General features: G+C 39.4%; 1 protein-coding gene across 1 annotated transcript; it reads right to left on the bottom strand.

Moving 5' to 3' along the window:
- Positions 1-1874: 1874 nt before the first annotated feature.
- Positions 1875-14128, bottom strand: LOC132517529 (zinc finger protein 709-like). The gene is given in 5 exon segments (XM_060144904.1): positions 1875-2261; positions 2263-4168; positions 4559-4619; positions 4824-4950; positions 14002-14128. Coding segments are annotated over 5 exon segments (2169 nt in total). The 5' UTR covers positions 14005-14128; the 3' UTR covers positions 1875-2189.
- Positions 14129-14343: the final 215 nt, after the last annotated feature.

Below are 14343 nucleotides of genomic sequence, written 5' to 3'. Positions count from 1 at the left end.
AATATGCCCATAACATAGGTTCTGCCAACTGTTTCTATTACCCTCTCAACTCACAGTCACTGGTGTTGCCTCAGGAAATTTTCCAGAGTGGGATATACATGGATTTCTAAAGATGTTTCCACATAAGCAGGCACAGAGTAGGCTTGAGAGCTGGAAATAGTCTACAGGTGGTGATGGGAGGAAATGATGTGATTTATACAAACAAGGATGTCTCCAGGTAGATCCCACTTGGGATACACCATTAGGTTTCAGAACCACAGTATTCCTGATATGAGGAAGGAGCTTATTCTCACACGGAAACAATGGGTCAAGGCAGACACTGCCCAGTGCAGCAGAGAAACAAACCCCCATGTTGACCTCTTTGGCTGCACCCTTCTGAATGTCATGGTGAATCAGGAAAACATACTCACTAGCATTATTAATGGCATAAGGTGTTTCCTATACAAATTAGACATTATAAAGATATAAGCTACAGAAGGTGGTAATCAGACAATACTCCCAATGATGAAACATGAATTACTTTCCAAGTGGACATGAGGCCTTACAGAAAAATTCAAACTCTGATGGATTTTGATGTGGAACTAGTCAAGACATCAGGGGAAAACTAGACTTCTAATAAAATGGAAATCAAATATTTGTTGGTGGTGTTGGAGATACTCTTAACTACAGGGGCACAGAATCTGGGAAATAAGCTGCAAGACATTGTCCTGAAACCTATTCATGTGTCTCTCTCCCAGTGTGGTGGCTCCAAAATCTGAATAATACCCTCTTTGCATCTGCCTTTCAATCCAACTCAGGTAATGCAACTGATGACTTCTAACACAGAGTCACAAAGGAGATGAATTCTGGTAAATCTAGCTCCTAACATTACTCACAGGCAATGTATCTCCAACTCTATAGATTTTTTGTCCTATCACAAGTCTCTCTTTTTTTTAAATTTAATTTTAGTTTTATTTGTTTATTTTTGGCTTGGTTGGGTCTTCATTGCTGCGCACAGGCTTTCTCTAGTTGCAGCAAGTAGGGGCTACTCTTCGTTGTGGTGCGCGGGCTTCTCATTGTGGTGGCTTCTCTTGTTGCAGAGCATGGGCTCTAGGTGTGTGGGCTTCAGTAGTTGCGGCACATGGGCCCAGTAGTTTTGACTCACGGGCTCTAGCACGCAGGCTTAGTAGTTGTGGCGCACAGGCTTAGTTGCTACACAGCATATGGGATCTTCCCGGACCAGAGATTGAACCCATGTCCCCTGCATTGGCAGGCGGATTCTCAACCACTGCGCCACTAGGGAAGCCCCCTCCCCTTATTTTCAGTATTTATTTATTCATTTGGCTGTGCCGGGTCTTAGCTGCAGCACACGGGACCTAGTTCCCTGACCAGGGATTGAACCCGGGCCCTCTTCATTGGGAGCACAGAGTCTTAACCACTGGACCACCAGGGAAGTCCCATAAGTCTCTCTTCTTAATTCAAATTCTATTCACCAACTACCAGTCAGAAGGAAAGACAAAAAGCAAAGAGGAAAATCATAATTTACGTAAAAGTATACTCTTTGACAACCTTTCCATACATAAAAATTTATTCCAAGTCTTTAATAGAATGGGAAACTGAAAAAGGCTCCTATACCCACCACCCCCCAAAAAGGATCTTTCTCAGTAAAAAAGGTGCAATATATATAATAGATTAGGGGTATACAGGAACTGCGACCCAAGGCCAGTAGAAAAATCCCAACAAATACCAAACTGCCATTTTCAATCACCCTTTAACAGAGAATGAACAGAATATTATAAAAATTTAAGCCTACCTGCATATTAGAAATACATTTTAATTCATCCATGGATCCAACAGACTTCAAAACAGAAAGAGAAAAAAACCATCTGATTAAACTCAAAATCACTACCTTTAAACCTTATGTACTATTGTTGAAAGACAACTTACAGAACTCACATTAATATTTATTTTTGAAATTCGTAGAGATCCTATGTCCAAGGATACCCTTTAAGAAAGATCCTTGCTAAACACAGCGTATTTAAAAACTTTTAAAACAACTCTTTCATACTGAAGGTTTTCTGGAACATTAGGCATGGATTACTTTCCATCAAGTTATCTCATGTTACATTTATACCTCTTCATAGGAGTTTTCACGTCTAAGGATGTGGGCCAACTTAAGTGTTTCCCAAGCTGTTTACAAACAAGAGGTTTTATCTAGTGAACCTTTTCATGCCTTCGTAAATTACTGTGATAAAAGAAGGCTTTCCCACATTCTTCACATTTATATGGTTTCTCTCCAGTGTGCAGTCTCATGTGCCGTCGAATGCTTGACAGAGAAATGTAGGCTTTCCCACATTCCTGACATTGATAGGGTTTCTCTCCAGTGTGAGTTCTTTCATGCACTTGAACATAGGTGGAACTGAACCTTTTCCCACATATTTTACATTCATAGGGGTTTTCTCCAATGTGGGTTCTTGCATGATTTCGAAGAGAACTGTGAGTACTAAATGGTTTAGAACATGTTTTACACACATACCGTTCCTCTCTAGTGTGAGTCTTTTCATGTCTTTGAGAAGAACTGGTAACAAACAATGCTTTCCCATATTCCTTACATTCATAGGGTTTTTCTCCAGTGTGATTTCTTTCATGATTTTGTAAACCTTTTTGAGAACTAAAACTTAAACCACATTGTTTACATTGATAGGGTTTCTCTCCAGTGTGACTCCATTCATGGATTTTAAGAGAACTGGGATTAATGAACACTTTCTCACATTCTTTACATTTATAAGGTCCATCTTTAGTGTGTGTTATCATGTGATATTGGAAGGTTTTGTACCATGTATAGGTTTTCCCACATATTTTACACTCATAGGGTTTTTCTCCAGTATGGGTTCTTTCATGCATTTGGAAACCTTTCTGAGAACTAAAACTTTTACCACATTGTTTACATTGATAGGGTTTCTCCCCAGTGTGACTCTTTTCATGTATTTTTAGAGAACTAGGATTAAGGAATACTTTCTCACACTCTTCACATTTATAAGGTCCATCTCTAGTATGTGTTATCATGTGATATTGGAAGGTTTTGTGCCAGGTGTAGGCTTTCCCACATTCCTTACACTCATAGGGCTTTTCACCAGTGTGGGTTCTTGCATGATTTCGAAGAGAAGTGGCACTACTCAATGCTTTAGAACATGTTTTACACACATACGGTTTCTCGCCAGTGTGATGCCATTTGTGTATTCGGAAGGAACTGAAATAACTGAAGCCTTTACCACACTGCTTACATTCATAGGGTTTCTCTCCTCCGTGACTCCTTTCATGTGCTCGAAAGGTTTGTTTACATCGAAAGGCTTTTCCACATTGTTTACACTGGTAAGGTTTCTCTCCAGTGTGACTCCTTTCATGGGTTCGAAGAGAACTGTGGTATCTGTAGGCTTTCTCACAGTGTTTACATTGATAGGGTTTCTCTCCTGTGTGAATTCTTTCATGTGTTTGAATGCTTTCATGACAACTAAAGGCTTTTCCACACTGTTTACATTCATAGGGTTTCTCTCCAGTGTGAGTTCTTCCATGTACTCGTAAGGAACAGTAATAACTGAAGGCTTTGCCACATTGTTTACATTGATAGGGTTTCTCCCCAGTGTGACTCCTTTCATGTATTTTAAGAGAACTGGGATTAACAAATACCTTCTCACATTCTTTACATTTATAAGGTCCATCTCCACTGTGTGTTATCATGTGTTTTTGAAAGGTTATGAGCCATGTGAAGGCTTTCCCACATGCCTTACACTTATAGGGTTTTTCTCCAGTATGAGTTCTTTCATGTTTTCGAAGACAACTGAGAGTACTCAATGCTTTAGAACATATTTTACATTCATACAGTTTCTCTCCAGTGTGACTCCTTTTGTGCATTAGGAAGGAAGTGAAATGATTAAAGGCTTTACCACAGTGCTTACATTTATATAGCTTGTCACCATATTTTTGAAACTTTCCCGGTTCACGTTCAATGTGACATTTCATGTGTCTAGTAAGGGATAAACGATCCATGAAGACTTTTCCACATGCACTGCATTCACATGGTTTTAGTCCAGTAGTTTTCTTCTTCAGATTGAGAGATGGAATAAGGCTGAAGTGTTCTCCACAGGAACTACTGTCTTTACGTTCAAAGAGTCTCTCTACCATAGGACTTCTGGGAAAAATGAAAAGCACATTTCTAATGATTTCTTTATTGATCTTATATTTCTTGTATTTATTATGATTTATAGGAATAGTACAGGTTTTCCACCTTGTGTGAATTGTTAGAAATTGAATATACTGAATGTACTGCAATGGGACTTCACCCTTCCTACTATTAAAAGTGATATTCAAATATAGGGTTTATTAATAATATTTGCAAGTGATCTATTTTGCAAACACCTAACATTTATGTCACATTTAAGAAAATGTTTTTGGTAGAAATTTTCTAAGAAGAACTAAATTTGAAGAAGGGGCTATTTGTTTTGTTTGCTTGTTTTAAAATTTTCATAATTTACCAGGATTCTCACTTCAGACAATGCTTTGTATTGCGAGTGTGACTTACCTTAGGTTTCCCCCCTGGTTTTTGTACTGATCTCCAATGTCATGATATTCCCATGTTTTTCCTAAAATGCAGACCCAGAAAAATTATTCCAAAATATTAGAAATTAATAAGAATTATTTGATTCTATGTCCATTGTTTAGGGTGACCAAGCCCAGCTGATATCCCAATATCCTCCCTTCCCCAATTCCACATCTTAGAACAATGTCAAGTAGCACAAAGCATTTGTTCTCTAACTGACTAGGTGAAAGAACGTCACCATCCTTACCTACTGAGGCCAGGTTCCAGAAGATTTCCTGCATCACATCTCTGTAGAGTTTCTTTTGTGAAGGATCCAACAAAGCCCACTCCTCCAGGGTGAAGTTCACAACCACATCCTCAATAGCCAATGAGTCCTAAAACACCCAAAATATGTGTACAGTAAGATGCATGAGACTGACAGCACTAGGCATCTATATTCCATTTATAGTAAGGTTACTTATGAACCTGTTGTTTCCAAAGAGTTATTCTATGACTTGATCATGAGACAAACTTATTCTCTCCATGCTTCCTCGTAAATTTAATGGCATCATGAACACACGGAAATTATTTACACATTATTTCTGTGATCACATGATAACTTATACCTCATTAATGGTAGAGCCCAGAGATTGCTGGGAAACGACAGAAATGCTATACAAGTGAAACAAATATCATTTTAAAGACATTGATTTCGTGTGACAAAATTCTTTCATCTTCTCCCTTATTTTTTTTTTACATCTTTATTAGAGTATAATTGCTTTACAATGGTGTGTTCTGCTTTATAACAAAGTGAATCAGTTATATATATACATATGTTCCCATATCTCTTCCCTCTTGTGTCTCCTTCCCTCCCACCCTCCTTATCCTACCCCTCCAGGCAGTCACAAAGCACCGAGCTGATCTCCCTGTGCTATGCGGCTGCTTCCCACTAGCTATCTACCTTACATTTAGTAGTGTATATATGTCCATGCCTCTCTCTTGCTTTGTCACAGCTTACCCTTCCTCCTCCCCATATCCTCAAGTCCTTTCTCTAGTAGGTCTGTGTCTTTATTCCTGTCTTACCCCTAGGTTCTTCATGACATATTTTTTCCTTAAATTCCATATATATGTGTTAGCATACGGTATTTGTCTTTCTCTTTCTGACTTACTTCACTCTGTATGACAGACTCTAGGTCTATCCACATCATTACAAATAGCTCAATTTCGTTTCTTTTTATGGCTGAGTAATATTCCATTGTATATATATGCCACATCTTCTTTATCCATTCATCTGATGATGGACACTTAGGTTGTTTCCATCTCCAGGCTATTGTAAATAGAGCTGCAATGAGCATTTTGGTACATGACTCTTTTTGAATTATGGTTTTCTCAGGGTATATGCCCAGTAGTGGGATTGCTGGGTCGTATGGTAGCTCTATTTGTAGTTTTTTAAGGAACATCCATACTGTTCTCCATAGTGGCTGTACCAATTCACATTCTCACCAGCAGTGCAAGAGGGTTCCCTTTTCTCCACACCCTCACCAGCATTTATTGTTTCTAGATTTTTTGATGATTGCCATTCTGACTGGTGTGAGATGATATCTCATTGTAGTTTTGAGTTGCATTTCTCTAATGAATAATGATGTTGAGCATTCTTTCATGTGTTTGTTGGCAGTCTGTATATCTTCTTTGGAGAAATGTCTATTTAGGTCTTCTGCCCATTTTTGGATTGGGTTGTTTGTTTTTTTGTTATTGAGCTGCATGAGCTGCTTATAAATTTTGGAGATTAATCCTTTGTCAGTTGCTTCATTTGCAAATATTTTCTCCCATTCTGAGGGCTTCTTTTGTTCTTGTTTATGGTTTCCTTTGTTGTACAAAAGCTTTGAAGTTTCATTAGGTCCCATTTGTTTATTTTTGTTTTTATTTCCATTTCTCTAGGAGGTGGGTCAAAAAGGATCTTGCTGTGATTTATGTCATAGGGTGTTCTGCCTATGTTTTCCTCTAAGAGTTTGATAGTTTCTGGCCTTACGTTTAGGTCTTTAATCCATGTTGAGCTTATTTTTGTGTATGGTGTTAGGGAGTGATCTAATCTCATACTCATCTTCTCCCTTATTATCCACCATTTATAGCACTCCATGAGGTAGAGGGTCAAATCTGCATGAGTTTTCAATGAATGAGTCTCCTGAGGAGAACTGGAAGCTTTTCCTCCTAGTCCTATCACCAAACATGAGAGTCCAGGGGGCCTGTAGAAATCAAACTTTTACCAAAGCCCAGCTGGCCCCACTGTTCCAAAGTCTTCCAGCCCTTTAGAAGTAATTAGATGCACCTGACTGAATGTAAATCTTCTTGTGGGGAAGCACTGCTTTTAAGTTGTGTAATAATGATCACAGACTGTGTTCTTCCCTTCTCTCTATGTATAATTTCAAGCAGCTAGAAAGTTATTCTAAACTTAGAGCTCAGACCTGAGGAAAAAGGAATAACAACTTAGACCACAAAATCCCTCCACTCATGTGCCTCAGGGATTGTTCCAGCCAAACTGTAGAATACATACGGAGATAATAGCCAGAATAGATCCTTCTGATCAAACCCTGTTCCCTTGAGGAAAAGGTTAAGAGCTACAGATTGCGAGTGAGTTCACTTAAGTTCACTTATGGGTTGATGGTGAATTTGTCCATGATTATAAAATATGTAAAGGTTTCATCGGTGGTTTCCTCCAAAACAACATAAGGTCTCCATTCTGCAGTTGCAGGACCTAATGTTTCCTGAGCAGCCACGCTAGCTGCTGCCTGGCCAACTTATGTTCTGGAATTTATGAACCTAAAAGTTGTAATTTTCAATCTTACTAGAAGAGAATGAAAATATTTGAAAGTCTTCCTAGAGCCACGAGACAAATGCCTTCAAAAGACAAACTGGTGTCTCTGGAACTGGGAAAGAGAAAATAAAGACGTTTTAAAATATGCCACGAATATTCTGTTCTTAAGCGCTGTACTGAAAAAAAATGTTTCACCAGAGTGTAATGCAAAGACAAAAGGAACAAAACAGAACACACTATCCATAAATCCTAGCATAACTTTTTCTAACAGAAGATTAAAAACACATATAATGAAAATAACTGAAGGAAAAGAGAGACAGAAAGAAACAGAAGATGTAAGTAACAATCACTGAGATTTTTCTAAAATTAATGATAGACAACAACTGTAGATCCATGAATCTCAGTGAACACTAAACATGAAAACACCTAAAAAGAAGACTAAAATATATCATACTCTAACTAGAGAAAAATCAAATGCAAAAAGAACATATTTTAAGAAGCCAGAGGGGGAAACAGACCTCAGGTATAGAGAAATTAGAATTAAACTGGACACCTTTTCAGAAAACAAACAAGCAAGAACAGAGTGGATTGAAATGCTTAAAGTTCTGAAATTAAAACCACTCTAAGAATACTACATCAAGGACAATTATCCTTAAAAAACAAGGAAGAACTGAGGACTTTCTGAGACAAAAATTGAGGGAATTTGTCATTACTACATCTACTTTGAAACAAGTGTTCAAAATTCATAAGAAAGAATACAAATGATGAAGGTGGATTAGGAGGGGAATAAATAAACATCGTTAATATTACCATATATAACAGATAAGACTTTGTGTAAAATAATATTAACAACAATGACACTGGTAATGAAAGCCTTGTGGATAAGTAAGGTAAGACAGGAGGGAATTGAGAATAGTGTGGTATGAGATACCTGTACAACCAATGAAGAGGTATAGTATTACTTGACAGAAGATGTAGGCTAATTCTAAATATATACTGAAAACTCAAGGGCAACCACCAAAAAAAATTTTTTTAAATGTGTAACTGATAGGCTAAGAGAGGATTAAAATGAAGAATCAGGTAAAATGCTCAGTTAAAGCCAGAGAAGGTAGAAAAAAGGGGGAAGGCAAATGAAAGAAAGAACAAAGGCAACAAATAGAAACAGGAGAATGTACGGTAGATATTAATCCGACTGTATTAATCACCATTTCAATCATCAATGGTCTCAATACAAGTGAAAGACAAATACAGTAATATCAGATTTTAAAAACTGTAATTATATGTTGTCTGCAAAAAACCCATTTTAAATATGGAGACACAGGTAGATGAAAGGTAAAGGGATGGAGAAAAATGCACTATGCCAAAACTAATTTAAAAAAAAGCTGGCATTGGTATATGAATTTCAGATAATGGAGATTTCAGCCCAAGGAAAACTCAGTGATAAAAAGGGGCTTTACATAGGGACAAAAAGGTCCATTCTCCAAGAAGGTATAACAATCCTTCATGCGTAGATACATAGCAACGAAGGGGCAAAGTACTTAAGGAAAGACGTGAAGAATGCAGGGAGGAATACATGAATCCATTATTATAATTGTACATGAACACCCCCTTATCACAAGCTATAAATTTCAGCAGGCAGAAAATCAGGAAGGACAGAGTTGAACAGAACAAGCACCATGAAACAACTCAACTTAACTGTAACCTGTGGAATGCTTTATGCAACAAGGACAGAATACACATTCTTCTCAACTTTACATGGAACATTCACTAAGACAGAACACATTCGGGGATATGTAACATACCTTAACAAATCTGAAAGAAGAAAAATCATACAAACTATGCTCTTAGACTTCAAAGGCAATTAATCTAGATATCAATAACAGCAAGAGTTGGAGAACCTCTCAATACCTGGAGATTCAACAACACCCTTAGAAATAATACAGAAGATCAAAGAAGTCTCAAGAAATATAAAATTTATTTTGAACTAAATGAAATGAAAACATAATGTGTCAAAGGATGTGGGATGCAGCAGAAGAAGTGCCTAGAGGGAAATTTATGCCATAAAACAAATACACTGGAAAAACACCAAGATGTGTAAACAATAACGTAAAAGCATGTACCTTAGGAAACGATAAAAAGAAGAGCATATGAAACGCAAAGTAAACAGAATAAAAGAAATAATAAAAATTAGAAAAAAAAGTAAGGTAACTGTGGGATATCGATGGAGAAAAAAAATTTTTAACTCTTGTTCTTTTTTTAAAAAAAATATTTATTTATTTATTTGGCTGCACCCAGTCTTAGTTGCAGTTCATGGGGTCTTCATTGCAGCATACAGACTCTTAGCTGCAGCATGCATGTGGGATCTAGTTCCCTGACCAGGGATGGAACCCAGGTCTCCTGCATTGGGAGTGAGAAGCCTTAACCACTGGACCACCAGGGAAGTCCCTAACTCTAGTTCTTTACCAAGATTAATGACATTAATAAATATCTAGTCAAGATAACTAAGAAAATAGGGAAGAGAAAAAGTACAAATATCAGAAAGGGACAGAGGGTGAAATGAAAATGAAAAGAATTTGATAAAATCCAACATCCATTTATGAAAACAAACTGCTAACAGAGGCAACTTTCACCTCCTGAGAATGAACATCTTCATGAATCCTGTAGCTAAATCTATAACATTTGTTTGTATAACATGATTATCCCTGTGAAACATCTGAAAGAATAAACAATGAAAGAGATAGCTCCTGGAATCAATAAGAGACTGAGATTGAGGGTTAATCAGTTGCTTTCCTATAGACCCACACAAATGCATTCAACTGAACTTGGAGAAAGATGGCAAGGAAATTCAAATGAAAAGGGAACCTTTTAAACAAATAGCACTGGAAATAACGGATATCCACATAAAACACATGCACACACACAGACATACAACAATGAATGTAGACACAGGCCTTACACATTTCACAAAAAATAACTCAAAACACATCATAGATCTCAATGTGAAATGCAAAAGTAATAAACTCCTAGAAAATAATACAGAAGGAAATGTAGGTGACTCTGGGCTTAGTGATGAATTTTGAAATATAACACCAAATGCAAGGTCTGTAAAAGAAAAAGGTATAATTTCACTTCACTGAAATGAAAACATTCCTGCTCTGAGAAAGAAAAGTGTTAAGAAAATGAAAAGACAAGTCAGAGAGTAGGAGAAAATCTTTGCAAAACATTTATCTGATAAATGACTGGTATCCAACAGATGCAAAGAACTCTTAAAGCTCAACAGTAAGAAGAAAAACAACCTAATTAAAAATGGGCAAAAGATCTGAACAAACAGCTCCCCAAAGAAGATACACCAAAAAGAAATATGCTACATGAAAACATACTCCACATCAAATGTCAATGGGAAATTGAGTAAACAACAACGAGGTATCACGACACACTTATAAATGGCTATAATTCAAAATACTCAGAACGCCAAATATTGGTGAAGATGGGAAGATAATCCTCAGTCATTGCTGAGGTGGAAGGAAATTGGTACCCTAACAATGAAAGACAGGAGCTTTCTTTCAAAAAATATACTCTTATTATATATAGTAAGATTCAGCAATTACACTCCGTGCTATTTGTCCAAATGAATTGAAATCTTATGTTCACAGAAAACCTGTATACAAAAATCTGTAGAGGTTTTATTCATAATTGGCAAGAGTTAGAGTTAAGCAAGATATACTTCAAGAGTCTAATAAATAAATGATCAGTGCAATGAAATACTCTTTGGTGATAAAAAGAAATGAGGTATCAAGCTTTGAAAATACATGGAGGAAGCTTAAAAGTATATTGCTAAGTGAAAGAAGCCAATCTAACAAGGTTATATACTGTATGGTGCCAAGTATACGAGGTTCTGGAAAAAACAAAAGCATGAGACCATAAAAATATCTTTGGCTGTGAAGATTTTTGGCTTTTGTTTTAAAGGATTTGAGGATTAGAGAAAGAGATGAATCAACAGGCTGAGCACAGAGTATTTTTACGTAAGTAAAATTACACTACATGTGCATAAATGATGGACACATATTGTGTATTTGTCAAATCCATACATTACATAACACAATACAAAAGGTCCACACTAATACAACCTGTGCACTTTTAATGCATCAGTATTGGTTCAGCAATTCTAACAAATGTAGCAGTCCTACAAGATTTAAAAAACAGTGAATACTGTACGGATGGAGAAGGGTTATGTGAGAACTCTCTATAATTTCTGTTCAATTCTTCTCTAAACCTAAAACCGATTTAAAAACGCTGAAGTCTATACCAAAAGAAGAAGAAGACGATGACAGATCTGTACAGCTCACCCCTGAGGACTTTCTGATTTTTCCTTAGGTGTGGTGAACCATGGGTGTGCTTATCTACCAAGGCTGTCCCAATTGAGGGATGAAGGGCAGCAACTCTCCACGGAGTTCCAATACACCCTGACAATACCTCAGGGTGTACTGTCATCCTTAGTCTATGCACTTCCCCAGACCTGTGCATTCAGTTAATCCCAAGCAACTACCCAGGGAAACAAGGTGTTGGAGACAATGGCTCCTCCACCACCACAGCATGTTTCAAAGGACTGTAGAAAGAAATGACGGGGCTTCCCTGGTGGCGCAGTGGTTGAGAATCTGCCTGCTAATGCAGGGGACAAGGGTTCGAGCCCTGGTCTGGGAGGATCCCATATGCCACGGAGCAACTAGGTCTGTGAGCCACAACTACTGAGCCTGCGCGTCTGGAGCCTGTGCTCCGCAACAAGAGAGGCCACCATAGTGAGAGGCCCGCGCACCGCGATGAAGAGTGGCCCCCGCTTGCCACAACTAGAGAAAGCTCTCACACAGAAACGAAGACCAAACACAGCAAAAAATAATAAATTAATTAATAAAACTCACTCCAAATTTCATACACAATAAAAACTACTATTTCAAAAAAAAAAAACAATCGTTATAACCTAAACATTTAAAAAAAAAAAAGAAATGTCATCTCTCCACCGGGAGGCATAAGCCAGAGGGCCAAGGTTTAGCTCCATCATATAACAAGTAGGTGTGAGTAGTCAGTTTGAGCTGACTGGGATGCTCTTTCCAGTACCAAAGCCATAACAGGCACCTCAGTGGAGCCCTCTATTTTTAAGAGATCCCAGTATGTGGAGACAATTACAGCTTTAATGGCATATTAAGATGGGACCTGGGCAGTGCCTTGCATCAGAAGCCTATGGACAACTTAAGGTCCTCCTCCAGAGAGCCTCCCATCACTGCCAGTGGGGTTAGAGGCCTCCTCATGACACTGACTGCTTTATAGAATTTAAGGAACTCACTTATGTTGGGTTTGAACTAATCTCTTTGCTGTGCCAAACTGAGACAGTGGGTGTTGTCCATCATAACCCAGAGGGTAAGGAGCCTTGTTGTAATAGATGAAGGGGCAACATCCTCTTAAAAGTTATTTAAAAGTTTTGGTGAGCCTTCTGGAATCTCACCACCTACTAGCTGCTTTTCCCTGTCTCTTTTCTTTCACTTTCGCTGAAATAACGGCTCTTTTGAAAGTAGTGACTGTCTTTTGGGCTCACCTCATTCACAGGGTATAATCATCCTCCTACTCCCCCAGTTCTTCCCTCAACACTAATGTCTGGGCAAACCCAGCTTCAGTCACACCTTCACTCTAAACACAGATAGGTTCCAGCTCAGACATCAACCCAGGACCACTGGAAGAAGGGCCCCATTCTCATATTCCTGCTCCCAAGGTACAAGGGATTAACAGAAACTGCTAACTCGGAGTTCTAAGTGTATACAGCCCAGGCTTGGTGGGGTCAACAATGCAAAACAGGGCAGCACAGCGCACAGGAGGAGACCCCAGCAAACGGCAGCTCACAGGGCAGGAGCCTCCAGGCTTTCTTATCAGCCCGTCCAGGTAAGAAGCACTAGGGGAAAAGGGAGGGGTGAGGCTTAACTTTCAGTAGTCAAACATCAAATATGCGGATCCCAAGTAATCATTCCAAGAACAAAAACTGTAAGGAAAACAGGCATTCGCACTGGATTGTTTGTGTATAAAGAAACGCTAAAAGGATGATGAAGTAGTAATCAAAACTAGTTATCTGAGGGTGGCTGGAGTTAACAGTGGAAGAGTGTAGGAGGATATGCGGGCAGGGAGTCCTGAGATACTTTCCTCCCTTAGGAGTTTTCTACAAAGGAAACTACTGCAAGATCTGATCCTTTAAACAGTAATGGATATAAACTTGTAATCCATAAAAAATGAAAACCTCCTTTCAAACTAAAAGGACAAGGGACATTATAGTTGGTCGCTCCACTATAGTAAACAGAATGGTCCCTTAATGACCCTCCCCGTGGTCAACGCACAATCTGGAAGAGACACGGGGCTGCGGGTGCAGAGTTGCCCAGAGAGGCTCCGGGGTCGGGCTGAAGACGCCACCCGCATGGACCGGGTCCCGGCTGCCGGCTCAGCCCCCACGCTGCAAATCGGAGGGGACTGAGGTCCGCGCGGCGCTCCCGGTGGATTCGTGTCCGCAGACTCCGGAGTTGACCGCGAAGAGGCCGGTTCCGGACGCTTCCGACCACTCTCTCCGCCCCGTCTCCGCTCCCCGGGGCAGCACACTCACCATTGCGAGGTTTCCTAGGTCTTCCTGCGTCCTTCCCTCGACTCCAACCACCAGAGCAGGTCAGAGCGGAACAGAAGAGACGGAAGCTCTACCAGAGACCCTGAACGGTAAGCCGCCAGCCCAACGCGGTGGGAAGAACCGACGTCCACGCCGGTGCGCCGCGTCGCCCCGCCCACCCGCCTCCTGATTGGACAGGTCCCAGTACCCCACCCCCTCATGCCTGAGTGACAGCCTGGGAGAGGAAGCCTGAGTCAGCGGAACCACTTTACGCGGTTGGGATGGGACCTGTCCCGGCCTGGCACTTTTGGTTTGTGACAGAAATTTTTCCTGCCCCGGGATTGT

The sequence above is a fragment of the Lagenorhynchus albirostris genome, chromosome 3 (assembly GCF_949774975.1).
Source record: "Lagenorhynchus albirostris chromosome 3, mLagAlb1.1, whole genome shotgun sequence".
NCBI classification, from domain to species: domain Eukaryota; kingdom Metazoa; phylum Chordata; class Mammalia; order Artiodactyla; family Delphinidae; genus Lagenorhynchus; species Lagenorhynchus albirostris.
The sequence above is the reverse complement of the archived record's forward strand: the minus strand, read 5'-3'. Positions and strand labels throughout refer to the sequence as shown.